Below are 21,437 nucleotides of genomic sequence, written 5' to 3'. Positions count from 1 at the left end.
ATTTTAAACCATTACCTGGACAAGCCAGGCAGGTTGCTGCTCTCAGTTTTCCAGGGCCAGCACAGAAGGCCACACAGGACTACCTCTGGCTGCTGGGTGCTCCAAAGCACTGGCGCAACAGGACTGTGGGGCAGCAGATCTGGGCTGCTGGGTCCCAGGCGTGAGCCCCATGTTTAGGACCAGCACTTACCACTCCACTGCAAGGGGAAACCAAGCAGCATGAGGAGCATTGCAGCAAGGCACCTTCAGCTCAGAGGCAGCAGGATCATGGCATACTGCCCTTAGGCTGAAGCCAGCAATCCTAAAGGTGATGAAGGCTCTGCTCTTCCCCACCTGCTCTCACAGCATCTCACTAACAGATGAGCAACAACAGGCAGGCAGGGAACACTAACCCCACTTTGTGCCTTGACTTCTAGTCTGTGGAGATGCAATGCAGCCTGCTCAAGGTCACCTATAGGATGTCAGGAATCCAGGAGTCCAACTTTCCAGCATCCTCTCTTAACACCCACTTATCTCTTTCCCACCCTTCCCTCCCTCTCTTTCAATCTGAAGAGCAAAGGTCTTGAATTCCAGTTTAACCTGTTCCCCTCCTTCCTGCAGAGGCAAGGCTAGACACTGGCTCCCACCCCTGCTCTGATACCAGTCCCTGCTCTCCAAGCATAACACTGCCCACAGCAAGTACAGCATGTATGACTTAGTTTTCTGGCATAAAAGCCATAAAAGATGCAGTAACTAAACATCCATCATGTACTGTATAACCCACCTCCTATAACCAGGAAGCCTGAACTCATATCCAGAGAGATAATTAGACATGTAAAACACGATAAAGACCTCAGTTCCTCCCCTGGCCAGCTCACCCCACAGAACCAAAAGAAGCAAACAATTTTACATAAAAATTAACGAGTCAGAGTCCATCTCTTACTCTCCCGCTGCAAAGGTGCGATCCAGCTGGTCTTGGGGAGCAAACCAAAGCATTGAATTAAGGGGGCACAGGTTCACTGAGGGGCTTAGCACATGCAGACTGGATGTAGAGAGGGTGTAGCAGGTGCTCAGGTGTGCTGGGCAGAGGGCTCAGAGCTTGCACCTTGACCAAGAGCACAGGACTGAAGGGGAAGGGGTGTTCTCACTGAGGACTAACAGGCAGGGCAAGCCCCAGCTCCCAGCTACTTGCTGCCCCAGCAGCTTCCAGATGCACACAAGTGTTTTGAGCGCTTTCTATCAAGGAAAAAAAAAAAAGATCAGACTGCCTGCAAGTGTTCTGGCTGCATGTTAAAGTATTTTTCTCTGCTTCCAGCATGGAGATTAAACAATTTCTCTTCACAATAATCACTTCTGCATTCAGCCAGCTTTGTCCTAGTCAGGGCTTGACCCCAAGTTTCTGCCTGTGCAGCCAAATCACCTCTAATCTGGACTTTGTGCTACACAGAGAAATAAGGAGAGCAAAATGCACTAAGGGAGGAGTGGTGTTCTGATGAAAGGATGCACAGTTCCTAGCATGTCCCTCACTCCAGGCTCTGCATGTCCCCAAACAGCCCAGAGGCAAGCTCTGGGCTGCAACACCCAGTCCATGCAACCAGTGAGCTGTCTTGCAGGCCACAGCACATGCTGGATTTGGGCTTATGCCTGTGTGTGGCAGACAGCTGTTAAGCAAACCCCAAGGAGCTCAGGAAGGGAGCCCAAAATACAGCTAATTTTAGCATTTCCTGTTACAAGGTGAAGCTCCTGCAGTTCCCAGGCAGTTGGCTGGGTCCCATCCTACCCTCTTCTGCAGCTGCAGGTCTCTTCCTTTGGTACTAGGCTCTGCTCAACTCAGACATTTTGGTGTGATCTGCACAGGGGTACCCATGCAGAAGGCAAGCACAGAGCACCTCAGGTGCCAGCCCAGAGCACCCTGCAAGCTCTCAGCCCACAGTTTCTTCTTGAGGTGACGGGACAGCAGTGGGGCTACAGAAGGGTTTGCAGATCAGGCACCATCCTGCAGACAGATTGCTCCTCACCTAGCCCACGTGCATGCACAGCAGCTGGCTGTCCTGACCTGGAATTGGGCAGAGCGCGAGTTAGCAAAAACACACCCAGGCAGCACCACCAGCCCCTGCCTTCCTCTGCCCTGGTGGACCCAGTGCATTGCCTCCAGCAGCTGCTGCTGCTGGCCCTGAGGCAGGACAAGGCCTTGCTTCCCCCGGGAGCCTGAGCTCTAGGGAGAGCCCTCGGCAGCTCCAGCTGCCTTCCCTGCCAGCCTCACACAGCACCAGGTCAAACCTGCCTCCTCAGCACCCCAACAGTGGCATTTGATGGCTCTGTGCCCTGCTGTCTGCAAGACTGTCCTCAGCAGCTGTGCTCTTTCTCCTGATGCCCCAGCAGTCCCAGACCAGATGAGGTTTCTAGAGAGAAGTCATCTGAAGCCTGCTCTTGCAGCTGGTCCTGCCATGCCAAGGGAGCCCAGGTAAAACCGTTCAGTCAGCTTCCATTCTGGATGACCTTTCTCCAAATGCAGGAGCTTAGTGCCAGCCTCAGGTCTGTGCTTTGCACATAGAAAACACTGACTTCTCCAGGGGCATAGCACAGGATCAGCCTGGCTCCATGGGCTAGGGTTAGCTCCAAGCACCACCTCTTGCCCTTACAAATCCCAGACTCCAGCCTCACCTTCCCGACCATTTTGCATCTGCCATTTTGATCCATCAGACAGCAACAGCAACCCATTTTCCTCTCCCTTTTCAGAGGTTTACAGTGAGTCTGGATGAGTTCATGGAAGACACTGAAGTTGACTAAACCCACAGAAACCACCCACAGCTGAAGAAATCCAAGCTGAAACTGGTTACTGGCTGGGAGAGTATTAAGAGGAACATCACACATGCTGTGTGTGCTGTTGTTCCTCCTCCATAAGCATCCAGTTTGGCCACTGTCAAGACAAGCTCCTGGAACAAAGAGGTCTTTAGTCCACCCTGACTTAGTTTTATGGTCTCAAGCAGCACATAAGCTGTCACTACCAAAACATGCTGCCCTGGCCCCAGTGCAGAGCAAGGGGCAGGTGTGTTGCAAAGCACTCCCAGCTACTCTGTGAGAGTTTGTGCAGTTCTCTCATTTGTTATTCCCGCTTAGACACTAGGAAATCAAATTACTTTCCTTCCCAATTAGTACTCCATTATGCAAATAATGTCCTTTGATCTGCTCCTGCTGTCACAGAACAGATCTGACTATTTGTTTTATTCCTCTTTATGCCCCAGGAAGGTACCCACCTCTGGGAGTTGGGACTATACTTTTGGCAGGGACTGGGGAGTTGCAGCCAACAGCTGCCATGAGCGAGAAGAAAAACCACCCACTTGGGCAGCCTCAAGCACAAATCCCAGTGAGGTCTGGGATGGCAGGAACATGAGAGGAAGAAGGGAGTCACTTTTCAGGCTGGGCTGCAGAGCAAAGGCTGTCAGAGCAGCAGAGAGAGGGAAACAAGCTCCAAGCTGGAGAGTAGCCCTGCCCCATGGGGTGGCCCCATCCCAGTCCCTTCCCAGCAAAGAGCACAGCTGAACCAGTAACACTGGTGATCCAGGAAAACATCTGCACCCAAACGGAGCCAAGACCAGGCATATTTGCCAGTAGGTCCCCAGGCTTTGACCTTGATCTTGATGTGTTAATAGCCAGTCCAAGCCCTCCTCAAGGTGCCCAGCCTTCCTACCCCTCATTGGCCAGTACAGAGGATCACCTCCATGCACATCCGGGAAGGTAGCAAGGCATGCTCCCCATTCACTCTTATGAAAATACCCCTCAGGTCTAGGGGGTTATTATCTGTCCAGCTGAGAGACAGCAATCATGACTACCAATACCAACCACAAAAAGCCATGTTCACGGCTGCACCAGGCCTTGATGCCACAAAAGGAGCACTCCCACACAAACAGGGCCTGTCAGGGTATTGCCCATAAAGTCCTGAACTTTACCTCCCTGGCCCAGGCAGCATCCCATGTCCTGCATCCTCAGCCCTTCCTACAGCAGCTGGAGCTGAACTTCACACACCAGGTCCATGACCAGCCCCATCTCCCTCTGTCCATACCAGGGCCACAGTGGAAGAACATGGCAGCTGCTGAACCCTAGAGGGTTAAGGAGAAAGCTACTTCTCAGGCTTGCTTGTTTATGCTTTTACAGTATATGTCCATCCTGTCCTTTGTGCTACCTGTTCCTGGGCAAAGCACTGGTAAACCATGGGAGAACCGGGACAGAGCCAGGGACTTGCAGCAGCAGCATGTGGGTACCCTCCAGCTCTGCATTCATACTGCAGGGGACCATGCGGCAGCACCACTTGAAGATGCTGTGTGAAGCTCTCTGCCCTGTTAGTTGTGCCACTTCCAGGGCTAGGCTGCTACAGAGGTGCCCTTACACTCCCTAGCATCGCCAGGCTACAGAAAGCTCTAGGGCTGTCGCAGGCAGACAGACATCAGCCTGGCAAGCAGAACAGGCTCTCTGAGTATGCAGCTTGGAAGCACAGCCCATGCCATTCACAGCACTGTTCTTTACTTTTAACTTCTGAGTATTTTAATTTGCAGGAATTGCCTCCTTTCATGTTGTGAGACCATGTTTCTTTCTCCCTCTGATCTCCAATTTTGCATAGAAACTGTCTCCTTTGATATGTCTTGTTCACGTCAGTCTGATGAGGCAGCTCCATAATTGTTAGTGATTTTCAAAGAACTGGGATCCTTGTCTAATACTCAGAGTTGAGAATTCCTTCCTTTTTAAATGTTGTTCAAGCAAAATAGATTAATTTAATTTCTTTCTTCCCTTTGGGACCAAGATGCCCCCTGCTTTGCTGCCCACACGCTGTCTTTCATTCCTCCAGGAGCACATGGCTGTAGTTCAAGGGGTTACTCTGACTTGGAAAAGAATTTGTGCAGGTAAATGGAAGAGGAAGGAGAGCTTGGCATGCCTGAGGAGAGTTTGTTCTCCAGCCGTCAACAGAAATCCAGGCAGCAGCAGCTCCTTCAGTGTGGGCAATTCCCACACATCTGTACTTGCTGGAGGTCACACAGCAGTCTCACAATATGCTGTCCATTAACCATGGAGAGCCAGAGCTCTGTCCTGAGGCACTGCAGAGCCAAACACCACCCCCTGCACCCCGCTTCCAGGATGCCTCTTCAGCCAGACCTTCCTGCACAAGCACAGCAGGACCGTTTGCCTGCCCTGCTGAGTCCCTCGTGCGGCTCAGCCCTGCTCCCCCAGCCCTGGCCCTGCCACGTGCTCTCCCTCTGGGAGCTCACTGCCTTCCTGGCACTGTCACTTGCCTCCTGGCTGACGCATCCCTTGCTGACAGTGCTGGGGACCTGCCTTATCTTTGATGTCAGTCAGTCTTTTGCAGGCTGTCTTCTACCTGGATGCAGCCTTTGGAGAACAGTGATTTATAGCTCCCTGCCTGCAGTGCATGCCGGCACGCAGACTGCTATATGCTCTGGATAGTCAATGGGGGATAGCAGCCCAACATGGATGGGGAACAGTGTGACATTTTGGGCAGTGCCACAAACCAGCCACTCTCCCTGGACTCAAGCTGTGCTCAGCAGCATGGGAACCCACCACTGGGCCAGCACAGGGAGCAAGGGCAGCAATACTGCAGCTCATGCATCACCTCCCTGTAGCCCTCCTGACGCTCAGGTGAGAGCAAAGCTCACTGCTCCCCTCTGCCATCCCTGCGGCGATGGACTCATGCAGCCTTATGGCACACGTCCCAGTCTGGCCATCAGCACTCCAGCAAGGCTGATCACCAATAGACTTAAAAGATGCCTGGTGGTAAGGGGATGGGCCGGCTAACAGTAACGCAGCGAAGCCACACTTGTGTCACAGGGGACATGAATTCCCCAATCTCTGCCAACAATGCCTGACCCCTAGGAGGAAGGCCAGAAGCCAGGCGAGAGAGGCTCGGCGGTGCTGCACGGGGCCCTGGAGAGAAGTAAAGCAGCACACAGAGAATGGCCTGAGGAAGGGCTGGGGCACAGGCAGGAAGAGAGGGAGAAACACCACTCAGGCTAATCTGAACCACAGGCAGCCGTGAGCCCCTCGGCGTGCAAGGGCTCAGTCCATCCCCCATGCCCCCCCAGCATTTGGGAGCAAGGGGGCTGTGCAAAACCAGGGTAAATGCACAGCGGGCAGCTGGCACTGCCACGACCTGTCTCCAGGGCACAGCTTAGGGCTGAGACTGAGTGCTCAGCTACAGGCTGGCAATCAGCTCAGAGGATTTATTCACTTGTTTTCCTTAAGCCACCTTATTTATTTTTCCTTTTTGGCTCCCTGTCTCTGGTGTCAGCTGGAATCCCTGGGATTTGCAGGCAGTTTTGCAGGGTACAATAGGCTCAAGGTTTGACAGAAGAGAGGTACAGGTTTCCCAACCCACCTCCTCCCACCCAGGAGACCTACCGATGGGGGACAGCTCAGCCACACTGCCGATGTAGGGCCCCTCCAGGAAGCGTGGCTCGCTGTCGTTGATGTCCTGCACCTTGATGATGAACTCTGACTCAGGCTCCAGCAGCTGGTCCGTCTGCCGGTCACGGGCCTGAGCCCGCAGTGTGTAGAAGGTTTTCTGCTCCCGGTCCAGGCGCTCGGTGGCATGGATGTCACCTGTGATCTCATCGATGAGGAAGATAGTCCCTGCGCCCTCCCCGGAGATAGTGTACTTGATGGAGCCGTCCCCCTCATCTGAGTCCGAGTGGATCTGCCAGGGAAAGAGGGAGAGGGTGGGAGCAGGCTGGGGCCATGCTTGTGCCCCCATGGCTGAGGCCGCATGGGTGTGGAGCCCCTGGTGCAAGGTGCCCATGGTCCCTGTGTGATGCCTGTCTGCTCCCTCTGCTACTGCCGGACTGGACAGCAGCACAGACCACCACCAAACGATGCCTGTGCACGGAGGAAGGCTCAATAAACTGAAATTTCAGTCCCGCCTATGCCACCATACACTCAGCAGATCACAAATCCTGCCAGTATCCACTCACACCACAAACCAAGGGACAAACACCACCACTATGAGATTAGGAGATGCTGGAAAAGGGAAGGACAACTCAACAGCACTCCAAAAAAAACAGGCTTTCCTGTGGGCAAGGACCCAGGACCCTGGCAGTGGAGGATCACCTCTCCCAAGCTGCACAGCAGACCAGGGTATAAAGGCAGCTCACCACCAGCATCTGTCCTCACCTACACAGCCAGCTGCTTATCCTCATCTGCCAGCTCTGCTCTGGCCACACTCACCCTCCGTTTTCTGGGCAGTCTGTGCTGACAAATCTCCCTGCCTGAGAGCTCACGCACGTGCTGCATGTTTGCAAGGTTTACATTGCAAGGTAGCGGTCAACCCCACACAACACCACACCCAGAGCCCCCACCTGAGCAAAGCCTGCAGGAAAGTGTGGCAAATTAGGCCTATGTTCAGGATGAAAAGCAGACCCTGGGGAAGATGCTTTTGTAGCCAAACCCTGCTTCATTTTCTAATTAAGACAACATTTGAAATTAGGAAAAGAAAGAGTAAGCAGCAGCTCCCCATGGATCAGGAGCTGACTGGAATCCAGGCCAGATGTCCAGAGATAATTTTATTGGTAGCATTACATTGAGTTATGAGGTTTTTACAATTTAGCCACTTATGAAAAATCTATTAACAGTGACTGGACAGGCAGAATGCATCTTGACAGAGAGCAGCATAGGCATTAATTGGGACAATCCATAACGGGACAGGCCCCTAGAAAGGTTTCATCAGCTGCTTCTATTTGCTTCCTACAATTTTTGCTTAGAATCAGCAGTCATGTGTGCCCCACCCCCCCAAAAGAAAAAAGCTGTCCATTAATTGGCTAATGAAATATGAAAATGTTTATGGGCCATTCAATCTTCCAAACTGCAGTTCTATAATCCACCTTTCAGACATACAGCTCTACCAGCAAGAATTTATACCAGAGCTGCCTCTTTTTATGATGCCTTCATTATATTTGTCTTCTTAGATACAGTTTATATATTTATTTCATGAGTGAGGGGCCCATGCGTTAGACAATTCAGTGCATCTTGCACAACATTCACATATTACTGCCCGTGTTGAAACATCTCCCAAGGCTTGCCTGAGGAGACCACCTTTGCTCAGCTAGCAAATGGGGCTGTGAGCCCGGCAGTACTCTGGGGCCACTGGCAGCTTGGCCACAGACCTGCTGGGGCAGGTACCTGCTCTGTGCAGCGCATGTAACAGAAACCTGCATTTTTCTGCTGAACACCAGGCTCGTGACTAATAACTAGGCCAGACAAACCACCCAGCACCTCTTTGCAGAGCCACACCGAGCTGTCAGCCCATCCTCTTTACGTACTTGCTGAGTGCTGACCGCTCGGAGTGGACACCAGCATGCCTGCAAACTGGAACACTAGGAAGAAAAACGGAGCCTGGGCTCAAGGGGCTGTAGAGATTGATTTACAAGGGAAGATTAAAAGACCTAAATCTGTGCTGCTTGACTAAACAACAACTAATGGGGGAAGGCTGGATAACAGACTACAGACGTCTGAGGGGGGATGCCACAGGCCCAGGCCACAGCCCAGGGATGCTCTCTCCTGCCCGGCCTCGCCATTACAGCAGACACGCTCGGCGAGTGTCGTGCTCCCACACAAGCTCGGGAGGCGAGCGAGATCGGGCAGCCCTGGCACAGCGCAGACCCGTGCGGGCCCCAGGGCCCCACCGCGCTGTCCCCCGAGCTCCTTCCAGCCCACAGCGCTGCCCTCCAGGAGCGGGAGATCCCCTGCCGGCGGCTCAGCTCCTCCGGCCAAGGACAGGAGCAGCCACAGCAGCCAGGGCCGTCTGGAAGGTAGACAATAGGCTACTCTGTTCAGTCTGTTAAATAGGACAATAGTTTCCTTGACCTAAAAGGCTACAACCAGGAATCTTACAGAGCCGTTACTTACTAATAATTAAATCAAAATTAAATGCGAACAGAGGTGCACATTCCTTATTAAAAGCACTTAAACAGAAAGCACAGATACACAAATAAAAAAAATATGCTGGGTTTGAAAAAGAAAGAAAATCAAATAAAAAATAGCCCATAATAAAGACACACTCTGTTTGCTCCAACTAATAAAGCCTGAGTTCATCAATTTTCTTTAAATATTAGCAACTTAATTAAATCTGCTTTTTTCCCTTTAATCCTCTTCTCTATCTAAAATAGATCTGTCCACATGCAGAAGTTTGTAACTAGTGCTGACCCCATAATTCTATTTAAAAAACCCAAAGAAATCCACATCAAACTGACAGCAGCCTCAGGGGAAATTACAGTTCAGAAGAAGGATTAGCTAGAGAACCCAGATTTTATGGAAATGGTATTGGCCGTTCAAAAAGCACATGTAGGTGTGCAAGAGGCATCCACAGAGGGCAAGCTCCAGCTACACCACAGGGAGCTGTGGGTCCCCCATGCAGGAAGGCTCCCAGACCCACAGGCTGTGCCAGGAGGGCTGGCACACTGCCCTGGGAAGCCAAGGACCACCCCAGCCCTGGCCACCCCAGGCAGGCACCTCAGCTTCTCTCAGCCCCAGGGTAAAGCCTGGCCCCAGATTGCTTTCAGCCCTCGGGAGCAATATTCACCGGAAATGGTTTCCAGCACAGGCTGGCTTTTTATTCTGAGCGGGGTGGGTGATGCGGTGAATGATGTGGAAAGGGGCTGTAAAATGGGTTAGTTGTGGGTTCCTGGGTTCATTTTGGAGATGAGGCGGTTGCTAGGCTACCTCTGGAGTTTGACAGGGCCTGATGCTTCCAGTCGCTTCCCAGGGGAGCTGTGAATTAGCTGTAACTGCATCGAGCGTCGTGGTGGAGGAGTGCGGCTTTCAAGTGTCTGCCAAAATGGACACAAATCACCACGGAAATCCCAGCTGGCCCCTAGCCAAGAAGCCCATTTTCAAGCCTCCTCCAAACTCATAACCAGACAGCTGAGGCCATCAGACAGCCTGCTGCATGAGCTCTTGGGCATTTTCCTTTGGAGAGTGCCCATACCCCTGCAGGAGTAGCTCTAGCTGGCTTGCAGCACGCTCCTCTGACTGGTCCCAACAGCTAGCACTGCCTTCATCGGTATACAAATAACACATCCTTCCGACACATGGGAGCCACTGGGCAGCTTTGCCACTGCTCTCAGAAAAGGACAAAGCCCAGCAACCCCAAGGCGAAATGCTCCTTCAGCCTCCGGACATGAGGAGGGGAGAAAGCAGAGGTCCACGTCTAGCCTCCCCACACCCCAGGAGGTCACACAGCAGGGAAGCAGCAAGCTCCCAAGGACAGACCCAGTCCCGCCCTGCAAGGCACTGTTATCTGCCAGCAGCTCCAGCTTCGCCAGCACTCCTCTCCATGGGGCACACAAGCAACGGCAAGAGCCAGGACAGCATGAATAGCCACCTCCTTGCAGAGAAGGGAGACAGCCGGAAAGACATCAGGGCTTTTCCAGCAGACGGGGACCAGCGTGCTCCAGTGACCGCTATCGCACCTTCTCACAGCGGAGCAGGACACACTGGTTACAACAAGCCCCAAGCCTCCCAGTGCCTCTCCCTGGAAGTTCACTGGTGTCACTGCCTGTGCAAAGCCCAGCGTGGGTCGGGCCCTGGGAGCAGTGTAGTAACGCAGCACAGCTCCCAGCCCACCCCCAGGAGCGCCTGCAGTACAGGCCTGATGGGCGTAGCTCCTGGCAAGCCCCAGGAAAGCTCTATCACCAGTGCTGGCCCTCAGGGTCCCTCCAAGCCCTGCACACCCACACCAAGCACACCACACCACGCTGCGCAGGCCAGCCTCAGATACATAAATCCCGCAACAGCCTTGCTCTGGCCACAAACAAACAGGATTTCTGCGCCACAACTACAGTGGGGCATCTCCTCTGCCAGCCCCAGTCTGCAGAAATAATTAGCTGGGAAACAGGCGCTGCAGCCTGAGAGTCCATCAGAGCACAGTCCTTCCAGGACCAGAAGGGAGCCACAGGGAGGGGCCATGAAACAAAACCCAGCACGTTATCCCCATGCTGAAGGGGCTGCAGGACCAGTCAATGACCATCTTCAGGAAGTCAGGATTGCACCTATGGCAGCAACTGCTGGGGCAGGAAGGCCCTTGCAGCTACAGTAGCACTTCAGCTCCCAAGACATGGCAGGGACCAGCATGAGCAGATGCCCACCCTGTCAGCCCAGCCCGGTCTGCACATCTGCTCCAGCCCAGCAGGTCCTCCCACAGAGACAGGGCTGAGCCTTCCCCACTCCCCCCACAACACCCAGAGCTGCACCCCTTCTTGCACGCACTCCAAACACCATGGGAACGCAGCACCCAACTGGAAGAACACAAATGTGAATTTTGGTGTGCTCTGGCCCTAGAGTCTCTGGGAACACATTAACCTCACCACTCCCATCAGGGACCAGGCTCCTGCCATCCCAGTCCATAGAGTACTTCTCTAACCAGGTCCCAGGCCTGTGAGCAACCTTCATGCAGGCCCTCTGCCCCACCAGGCTCAACCATGCTGCCAGCATGCCCTGCTCTGCCACCGGCTTGGTCAGCCCCATGGAGACATTGGGTTATCTTACCTTCCCCACATACAGTGGCTCCGTGCCTGTGTACTCCTCCACCACAAAGAATTGATTCCAGACCCAGCCACGCTTCACTCGCCCGCTGGCCAGCAAGGCAGGGTCCCCCGGCTGCCCTAGGCCAGGGCCCTCCATCGCAGTGTGCATGGCCCAGGCCCCCAGCTCCTGGATGGTGCAGAACAGCAGCAGCATGGTCCACAAGAAGCCCTGCAGACCCTTTGCCATTGCACTCTAGGAGGCTGCATGAGCAGTAGTTTTTGGACAGGCAACTAGCATCCTTTAGGGAAGAGGAGAAGGAAAGTCCAAACTAGCAGCATGGGGCTCATCAGTCAACGCAGTGCATCCCCAACCCTGTTTGGGTTGCGTGCCATGTCCTGCAGCTGAAGCACTCCTTCCCAGCAGGCTGGAGTCACACCTGTGACAATAGGTATCCTGGACTGCCCACTGCTAGCATGGGAGCAGTCAGTGCTGGTGCCTTGCAGGCTGCTTCTGGGTCTCCAGAGAAGAGTCTGGCAGCTGGTATTTGTCCCCAGGGACAGAGCTGCACGGCTCCGTGTTCAGCTGCTGCTGGTCTCACTGGGAAGCTGCCTGCTGCCCACCCCACCAGTGGGCAGGGTGCTCCACAGCAGCATGCAGGGCACAGACACCCACGACTCTCATTCACAGGAAGCAACAAGAAGTTTTCCACGTAGGGCTTCACAGAGGAGTTAACAGAATGAGCTGCTGTGGCCAATGTCTGCCTGTCCTGCGGTGGCCCCGCACTATTGCACGAGGGGTCCGGCAGCGCAGACACCTGAGCTACACGTGCTTCACAAGCCCGTTTGTAACTCCCATCTTCAGGGGGGTGACATCCCAGCATCTGGTGAAGGGTCCTTTGCCCAGCTGATGCCGGTCACTTCCATCCTCTGCTGGCTCACGCAGGGAGGTACAGGGCAGCTGGCAGCATCCCCAGGAGTCTAGAAAAGGCCAAGGTGTCAGTGCTGGTGTGAGAGTGGGGCCCCATGCACACCCCCCCCGCCTCGCCCCATGCTGCCCCTGCAGCCTCAGTCAGTATCTCCCACCCTGCCCTGCCCCAGGTGCCCCTCAGCAGAGCCCAGCCCTGCAGGTCTCGCTAGAGCAGGTATCCCAGAAGGGAGGGCAGCAAGCTGCAGAGCTCTCTTCACGATGGACATTTGCTCCAGCAGGGACTCCAAGACCTAGGAGCCCACTGTTGAGGGTGCCTCCTCACCACGCTGCCCTGGTTGTCGAGGGGAGTGAGGTCTGATGCTAGCAGGGGGTCACCGCTGCCCTCGCTGCTAGGACTTGTGCAGGCAGCACCCCCGGCACTGCACAGCTGCTACTGCCTCTGCACATGGCCAAATCACACAGTCCTGCGTGCGCAGACAAGGCTCACACTGGGGGATACCAGCACAGTGGAAGGTACTGGCTGTCCAACCACTGCTGCTAGACTTCCCTGCATCTGACTTCTGCAGCCGTGGGCTAGGAGAAAAGTGTCTGTTCAAAGACTCATCACCTGGCTGACTTGAAAGCTAACAGTTTAAGAAAGGGCTCTGGAGCAAGCTTCAAGCCACCTGCAAGGCACTAAAGGATAAAGACATGAGTGGCCAAGGATAGATTGCATTCAGTGAGCACCTGGGGAGAAAAGGCCTGATCAGGAGATGGGTATGCATCATCCATCTCTCCCTGCACCAACAGCCCAAGCTGCCAGAGCTCTACAACACCAGCCACAGCCAGAACCACACATGAAACATGCACATCTTCACCAGTTTGCAGAATTAATCTCCTGTCATTTGTTACTCTAAATAGGAGAGGGAAAAGAGGATGAATGGAAAGGGGGACAATCCTGGACTAGATAGCCATCTACTCCCCATATAAGGGGAACTGGACTGTGCTCCACACAGCCATCTGCATGATTCTAAAGAGCCCTAGCAGTTCAGAGCAGGGGCAGCTCACAAGTATTTCCCTAGCTCTTCCTTGCACTTGCCATTCACCTCGTGTGACTGCACCAACAGGGCAGTTTCCCAAAGCATCCAGTGAGCTGCACTGTCATTTCTGCATTTGCCTGTCTGGACACTTAGCAAGAAATGTGGGGCATCAGTGCCAGACAGATCCTCCTAGAAGCTATGCAAAGGCACATGGAGGACAGGGAGGTGATTTGAGACAACCAGCATGGCTTCACCAAGGGCAAGTCCTGCCTGACCAACCTAGTGGCCTTCTCTGATGGAGTAACTACATCAGTGGACAAGGGAAGGGCTATGGATGTCATCATCTATCTGGACCTCTAAGGCCTTTGACATAGTCCACCACAACATCCTTCTAAATTGGAGACAGATTTGATGGATGGACTGTTCAGTGTATGAGGAATTGGTTGGATGGTCACATCCAGAGGGTAGCGGTTACTGGCTCAGTGGAAATTGGTGACAAATTGTGTCCCTCTGGGGTTCATATTGGGACGAGTACTGTTTAATATCTTCATCAATTACAAAAACAGTGGGATCAAGTGCACTCTCAGCAAGTTTGCAGAGGACACCAAGCTGAGTGGTGCGGTCAATACTCCTGAGGGACAGGATGCCATCCAGAGGGACCTGGGCAAGCTCAAGGAATGGGCCTGTGTGAACCTCATGAAGTTTAACAAGGCCAAGTACAGGTCCTGCACTTGGGTTGGGGCAACCCCCGGTATCAATACAGGCTGGGGGGTGAAGGGATTGAGCAGCCCTGGTGAGGACACAGGGCTACTGGTGGACAAAAAGTTGGACATGAGCTGGCAATGCGAGCTCGCAGTCCAGAAGGCCAACCATGTCCTGGGCCGCACCCAAAGCAGCATGGCCAGCAGGGCAAGGGAGGGGATTCTGCTCCTCTGCTCCGCTCTGGGGAGACCCCCCCCCCTGCAGTGCTGTGTCCCCCCTCTGGAGCCCCCAGCACAGGAGAGATGTGGACCTGTTGGAGCAGGTCCAGAGGAGGCCACAAAAATGGTCAGAGGGATGGAACATCTCTGCTGTGAGGACGGGCTGAGAGAGTTGGGTTTGTTCAGCCTGGAGAAGAGAAGGCTCTGGGGAGACCTTATTGCAGCCTTCCAGTACTTCAAGGGGGCTTATAAGAAAGATGGGGACAGACTTTTAGCAGGGCCTGTTGTGATAGGACAAGGGGTAACGCTATTAAACTAAAAAGAGGGTATATTTAGACTAGTTCTAAGGAAGATATTTTTCCCCTATGAGGGTGGTGAAACACTGGACCAGGTTGCCCAGAGAGGTGGTAGATGCCCCATGCCTGGCAGCATTCCAGGTCAGGTTGGACAGGGCTCTGAGCAACCTGCTCTAGTTGAAGATATCCTTGCCCATTGCAGGGGGGGTTGGACTAGATGACCTTTAAAGTTCCCTTCCAACCCAAAGACTCTGATTCTATGATCAAATACAGATATAAAGGCCCCTGCTCTGGAGCAACGGAGGTGCGGCTGCCTCACCTGCAGCAGACTTCAGAGCAAGACACTCACAATGACAATAACAGGAGACATACAAACCTGTTTTATCATGCTCACATGGGTATATAGAAAAAAAAACATAACAAGATGTAGCACACTACTACCACAAGCAGCATCTCTCCAATTTCTCACATCCAGGAAATTTGTGCCTATTTTGGAGTAAGTTCCCCAGACAGTGAGTGATGTCAATAAACTGAACAGCACAAGCTGTGCCAGAGCAAGAGCTTCAGGCCAGCACCCAGGACAAACATGGAGTGTGATAAACACGCTATCCAGCATCTCTGTCCTTGCCACTCTGCAGCGCTTCTGCAGGCAACACCTCCAGATGTGTGCAAAGTCCAAGTACAAATGGGTTGTACCTGGTAAATGCAACTGCCAGAAAGAGGATTTAACAAATAGTCCATTTGCAAATGTTCTCAAGGACTACTACATAAGCAGAGCCTTGGGGCGAGGCAGTCACCAGCTACTGACGCCTCCCATTCTGCACACCCTGACCCCCTCTCCTTGCCATTCAGGCTACTCCACACTGGTTTATAAAGCCCTGCCAGAAGCCTGACAAGGCAGCAATACCACTGCCAGAAAGCAGTTCTGCAACCACTGCAGACCTCCTGAACACATGGGAGGCTGAAAGAAAGCCAGCTCAATGGTGCAAATGCAGGCACTACAAGTAACATCAGCAGCCAAGGGCCCTAGGCAGCGCATTGCCTCGGCTGTCTCCAGCAGACAGTGCTCAGGGCACACAGCTGGAAGACAGCATCAACAGCTGGCTCTGTGCAGGCAGTAGGAGCCATCCTCATTCCTCTCGTCACAGCATTTCACAACTGAGTGGCAGCTGCAGGCTGCTGATTTCCTCCATGACGGGACAACCCGAGCCGCATACTGGAGCCAATTCTGTATGCATGCAAGGATGGCACTGCTACAGATTCAGAAACGGGGACTGAGCCTTTTCTTTCAGCCTTGCCAGAGTTAGAGCATATAAACAGAAGTAGCTAAACCCTAAACCGTACCAATAAACCAGTAAAAGCAACAATTTAAATGCACACACTAAAGCAAGGCAGAGAAGAGGCGAGGGGAAAAGATGCCACAGTGGGCGAGCACAGCTCCAGCGGAGCTGCTCCCTGGCTGGTGGATAAGCTGGCCCACAGTTCCCAAGGCAACTTGCTCAGCCCTGTTGCATCTGAGCACTCCACAGAGCAGCTATTGCCACGGAGAGGAGAGCCCTGCTGAGCACGCATGGGCTGGGCTGCCGTTGCTGTGGGAACCACAACCTTGTGTTTAGAGTCTCAGCCATTATGCTGCTTTTTACATTTAACAGATCTCTCATCTTACTGCTATGTCTGAACTAATGTTGTTTGCTGGTGGCTGCCTCACATGTCCAAAGTTCAGCTACACCCAACTGAGCTGTTTGCATGCTCTTCCTATGGGCAACAGTGGAGGTGGTGTAACCCAGTTTGCCTCAAGGCACCTCTAAAATACTCAGGTCCCAGACTGCAAAGCCAATCTATACCAGCTATTGCGAGCTCCAGCCCTTAGTACCCAGAGCCACCTAGAAACACGGACCCGGAGACACATCTGTGGCACGGCTCATTGCCACAAACTGCATTCTTCTCCACCCATAAATTCTCAGCCTGTTTCCTCTTCTGTTACAGCTTCAGGCCACAGCTCGGATCAGTGTCATGTCTCTTCTCAGTGTGCATACCTACCTTTCTGTCACATCACAGACCTCTTCCACAGGCAGCAGACCCGAGGCGCAAGTCCTGCTTGTGCCCTGGCAGCAGCCTGCACATGCTACAGCAGGATTCAAAGTACCCCAGGGCTACACAGCACCACAGAAGGTCTCATGCACAGGAACCAAGACTAGCACATTTATTCCCCCGTGTTATTGAAGACCTTTTACCAAGAGCTGTTAGTGTCACTTCTCTCTGCCACACGTGAGCCATATCAAACTAGTGGGAGCTGCTGCTGTTGCAGCCAGGGCCAGCCCGCAGCTCAGCATCCCAAGCAGGCAGCAGCATGCGGCCGCAGGTGCACAGCACACATGCACCCACGTGGCAGTGTGCCCAGTCACCTGCTGTGCCAGGCAGGCTTTCGTGCATGCAGTGAGGTACCAGAGTCTTGCACCACCCCGGGCCCAGGGTGATGCCTTCTCTCCTGCTGCTCTGTCATCCCTGCTTCCCAATTATCAGCACAACTCCCCTCCCCACAAGAACTTGTGCAGTTTGTCGGTGCATATTTGGCACAGCCGTACTGTACATCATGTTGACAGTAGAAATTACATCCTGAGCTTATGTTTTACACTGTGCTCTGTCAGAATTCACCGCAGCCCAGTGATCAGGACAAATTGAATAGCATCCTGTCCGTGTCAATATTTATTTCATTTTACAAATGCAGGCTGATGCAGGGGAAAGCAGGCAGGGGGAGGGGGAAGACACAGGCAGACACCAGCACACCAAGATAGCACTGCTCAATACATCACAGCCCTACACCTCCAAACCATACTATTGCCCAACATGGCTGCAGTCCCAGAGCCAGGACAGTAGTGCCCCAGGAGCCCAAGGAGGGGTGATCCCAAGCAGAGACCGGGTGAGTGCCCTGGGAGCTCATGCAGTGCTCCCTGTGCCTGCAGCTCTACTGGAAGGACTGCCACACCAGTACTGTTGCTCTGAGACAAGCCCTTATAATCAGCAGGAAATGCAGAGCTCACCATCAGCTACAAAAGATGTAACAGAGCAGAAGGGAAGCCCTCTCTCCTCAACCCCAGCTTGCTACCTGAGCTAACGCAGGCCTGGATGCCCTGCCTTGGCCCCTCAGCACCTCCTGGCACAGTTGCTTCAAGTGCCTGCACAAGCATCAGGACTACTCTGTTCAGAACGGCCACAGGGGTGCTACAAAAGCTGCTGGGGAGCAAGGCAAGAGTAAGGCCACCCTTGGGAAGGCAGAGCCACAGAATGAATACCAAGCACCAGACAGGAGCTCCCTAAAGCTCGGGCCTTCTCCTACTTTTCCATGACATAGCTGCACCCCAAAGGGCACATGGAAATGGAGGCTGCCGCAGGAAGGTCACTGGTCAGAGACAATAGCTCAGTCCCGGCCCTCACAGTCCTGAGCATGGCCCTCGTTGTTCAGTTAGCTATCTGCAGACTGAGTTCAAACTGAGAGTATCAGTTACCCGGCTCCAGCCCTGCTACCCAACAAAGACAAGGGAGGAGCAGACAGCAGCACAGCAGGTATGGTCTTCAGGGAGGCGATAGCAGTTGCTTCCAGCACTTGCATGCAGAAGCCCAACCTCACACCTGAAAACTGGGAGCTTGTGGACTGTCATGCTGCTGGAGAGTTGCTCCTCACACTGCACTCTCCACTGGCTTCCCAAAGGCAGACCATGCAATGACAGGGGAGCCAGGGAAGAGCTGTGGCATGCCTGCAGCCCAAGGTCTGCCTTGTTGGTCTGGAGCTGCTCGCTCTCACTGCAGTCACAACAAAGCCACGTTGGTCCAGCACTGTTCTGTCAGCTTTGGCATTGAGCGCAGCTACTACACAGGGATCGTGGAGAGAAGAGCACAGGGAGATGCAAGAGGCAGGTTGGAGATGGATGCAGAGCACAGACATGGTCTCGTCAGTTTGCAGTGCTGCTTCCAACAGGCAAGACTACAGCATCTTTGGAGATGACCTAGGACAGGAGTCAGGTGGGCAAAAGCTCCTGCTAGGCTCCTCAGTGAGCAGCCAGACATGCCTCACGTCTGGAGCAACAAGAGCAGCACAGCTTCACACCAGCTTCTTCCCCAAACATGCAAGTCTATCTGGAGACCTCTCCAAACAGCAGGGCTGACCTCCGGCACCAGCCAGGCCCCTCCATTGTCTGCCCAGCACCTCCTGACGCCAATGTGCCTTTGCCCAAGAGCCCAGAGGGTGAGCCCAAAGGGCAGCTCTGCCACCTCCTGCACACAACAGTAACAGCAGAGACCAAGGAGCCCAGCACAGCGTGCAGCACCATCCACATGTGCTGCTGTGTCAGCCACAGGGGAAGGGCTGGGGCCACGTGCAAGTACAACAGCAGCTCTGGGGACCACACTAGTGCCAGCTCAGAGTCTGCACCCACAGGGAGCCCACCTGCCTCACACAGGCAGGGAGACGGGGCAGCAAAAAGCCTGTAATTACTTCAGTACCAATTCTTCTCCTGTACTGCCTAGAGTGCAGCATGCGGTGTGTACCCACGTCTCCTCCTGTTAAACAGGATTCAAATCCACTTAATGCTCCCCTTCCTAGGAACAGACTGGCTAGAGCATGCTTCCAGTATCTGTTGTAGGGAGGTAATACAAGCATGGCAAGGCTGCTGCAAAGCTTTAAGATGGTTCACAACCTCCAGGCCTGGGGCTAAGACATGAACTCAGGCTCTCTGGAGCTTGCTTCCTCTACTGGATATTGTAAAACAAGATGAGGCAAAGATACTTTTTTCTTTTATGATCTTCTCTTTGAAATCTAGAGATGAGAGAGGAAGCAGTCCTGCCAGACATAAGATACTATCAACGCCAGACTAGGCCACATGGCAAGCGTATCACATGCAAGCATCCAACATCCCACACACGGCCTCTGACAACACACCTCAGTACCTCACCAACCCTGGAGCACTGCACCATGGCCAAGCACTCACTTATATGCCCATAACTTCCCACAGCTTCTTCCTAGCATCCTAGAGGCATTTTATGCTTACCCCTTCAAGCTGGACAATGGAACTGTCAGGGCATCTAGCACTCAGCCCTCAGGGAGTGCTCTGCAGATTTAAAACACTAGGGACCAAGACCACAACCTGGCTGCTGCTCCAACCCCCTTTGCATCACCCACAGCCACCATAAACAAGGGTCATGGGCTGTAATGCATTAACATGCATCACTAATTCTGTAAGGGACATCATCACTAATGAGAGCAAAAGTGTGAGATGGATTATGATCACAGCCACTGCACTGCAAGTTCCCATTCTATAGCAGATCCCATCAGCGATGTGGCATTTAAGGCCCAACGTTCAGATAAAACAAAGCTGGACAAAGTCTCAGAATACTGCAGTGCTGCAGAGAGCAACCGTGAGCTAGACAGGTTTTTGCCACTGCAAGCTCTGGAACGCCCATAGCATCCCCTCGCAAAATACATTCTGCAGAAGGTAAACTCCAATTCAGTGTCCTTTCCAGAATCTCAACACATTTTGCCAATCAAGTGAGAGATGGCTAGAGATATTGATCTGGATGGCACATAGCATCACAGTGTGCACAAGTGCTGGAGATAAGTGGCCAAGGGATTGAACACTGTAGAGGCTTTTGAAAGAGGATATTTAAATTACCTTTATTTTTACTTATGCAGTGAAAGACTTATAACCACAGTTACTAGATGAACATATCCCAAGTGCAGGTCCAGACTGTGCAAAGCAATGTTTGATAGCAATCTGCCTTTCAGCAAGTCTTCAGCCCTGATACAGAGCACAGAAGACAGGCAGATGATGATAAAAATCAAGTTCTCACTAATGTCACCCTAGCATCAGCTTTGACAACAGGGTAGAAAAGCCCATTATACTTAGTAAAAGTTTAGTCATGCTTGTTCTTGAAGTAAATCTCTGGGTTTCCTCAGAATTATTTTCCCAGCAGGGGATGACTTCCTCTGCTTTTCTTCCCAGATAAATTTGCACACAGTCCAGGTATAGTCGTTTTTCCAGAGGAATTTCTACCTACACAATACTCAAGACTGTGTGACTAAGCATCCATTTTCTCCCTTCTTTTTAAGTTACTTTAATTATTGCCCCCTTTGATGCTGCCTTGCAAAATTCTAATAGAAGAGTGCAGCAACTGTCAGAGCAGGAGCTATTCACAACCTTTTGACTTCTCATGTTCAGTCACTTTCTGCTAGCAGACACACTGGGAGGAACAGTATTTGTTAAAGCTCTCACACAAGCATTGTTTGGAAAAAAGTATTTTCAAAGTTCAGGAGATTTTGTTTCCTCCAAATCTTCTTTGGTCCAAGTTTCAAAGAAATTTTAATTGCAAAGAAAATCTCAAAGTCTGCCTTCGGGAAGAGGGTTTTACAGCCGTAACGGTCTCGCTCTGCAGCAATTCTTTTCCAAATATGGAATTTTCATGCTTTTTTTATGTGAATACAATACTTTTAATTCGCCTTTAAAAACAATCTCTGAGAGGAGGTGGAAGCAAAGGCATCTTCCTGTGGCCCTGAATACATACATCCTTCCCTGTGCCCAGGTCTGGCAGGAGCCACCTCCGAGCCAAGAAGGAACAGCAAGTACAGAGCTGCTCTGCGCTGCGCGCGTTGGCACGGTTAGCCACATCAGGCAGAGCAAGGCCAGCACTTTTGCACCCATCCCCAGACAAGTAGCCAGCTGACCGCAGCTCTCAGGAGGCTCTGACTAACCAGGCAGAGCAATCGGCCACCAGCACAAACT

General features: G+C 52.7%; 1 protein-coding gene across 1 annotated transcript in view; it reads right to left on the bottom strand.

Moving 5' to 3' along the window:
- The window catches only part of CDH22 (cadherin 22), a gene marked incomplete at its 5' end in the record, with an annotated part of 55,875 nt that extends 44,127 nt beyond the window's left edge, over positions 1-11,748 (bottom strand). The window contains 2 exons of the mRNA XM_082007061.1: positions 6,388-6,682; positions 11,524-11,748. Coding sequence (XP_081863187.1) covers positions 6,388-6,682; positions 11,524-11,748 — 520 coding nt within the window. The remainder of the gene's footprint in view (positions 1-6,387; positions 6,683-11,523) is intronic.
- Positions 11,749-21,437: the final 9,689 nt, after the last annotated feature.

The sequence above is a fragment of the Phaethon aethereus genome (genome assembly GCF_964289735.1).
Source record: "Phaethon aethereus genome assembly, chromosome: 16".
In the NCBI taxonomy this organism is placed as follows: domain Eukaryota; kingdom Metazoa; phylum Chordata; class Aves; order Phaethontiformes; family Phaethontidae; genus Phaethon; species Phaethon aethereus.
The sequence above is the reverse complement of the archived record's forward strand: the minus strand, read 5'-3'. Positions and strand labels throughout refer to the sequence as shown.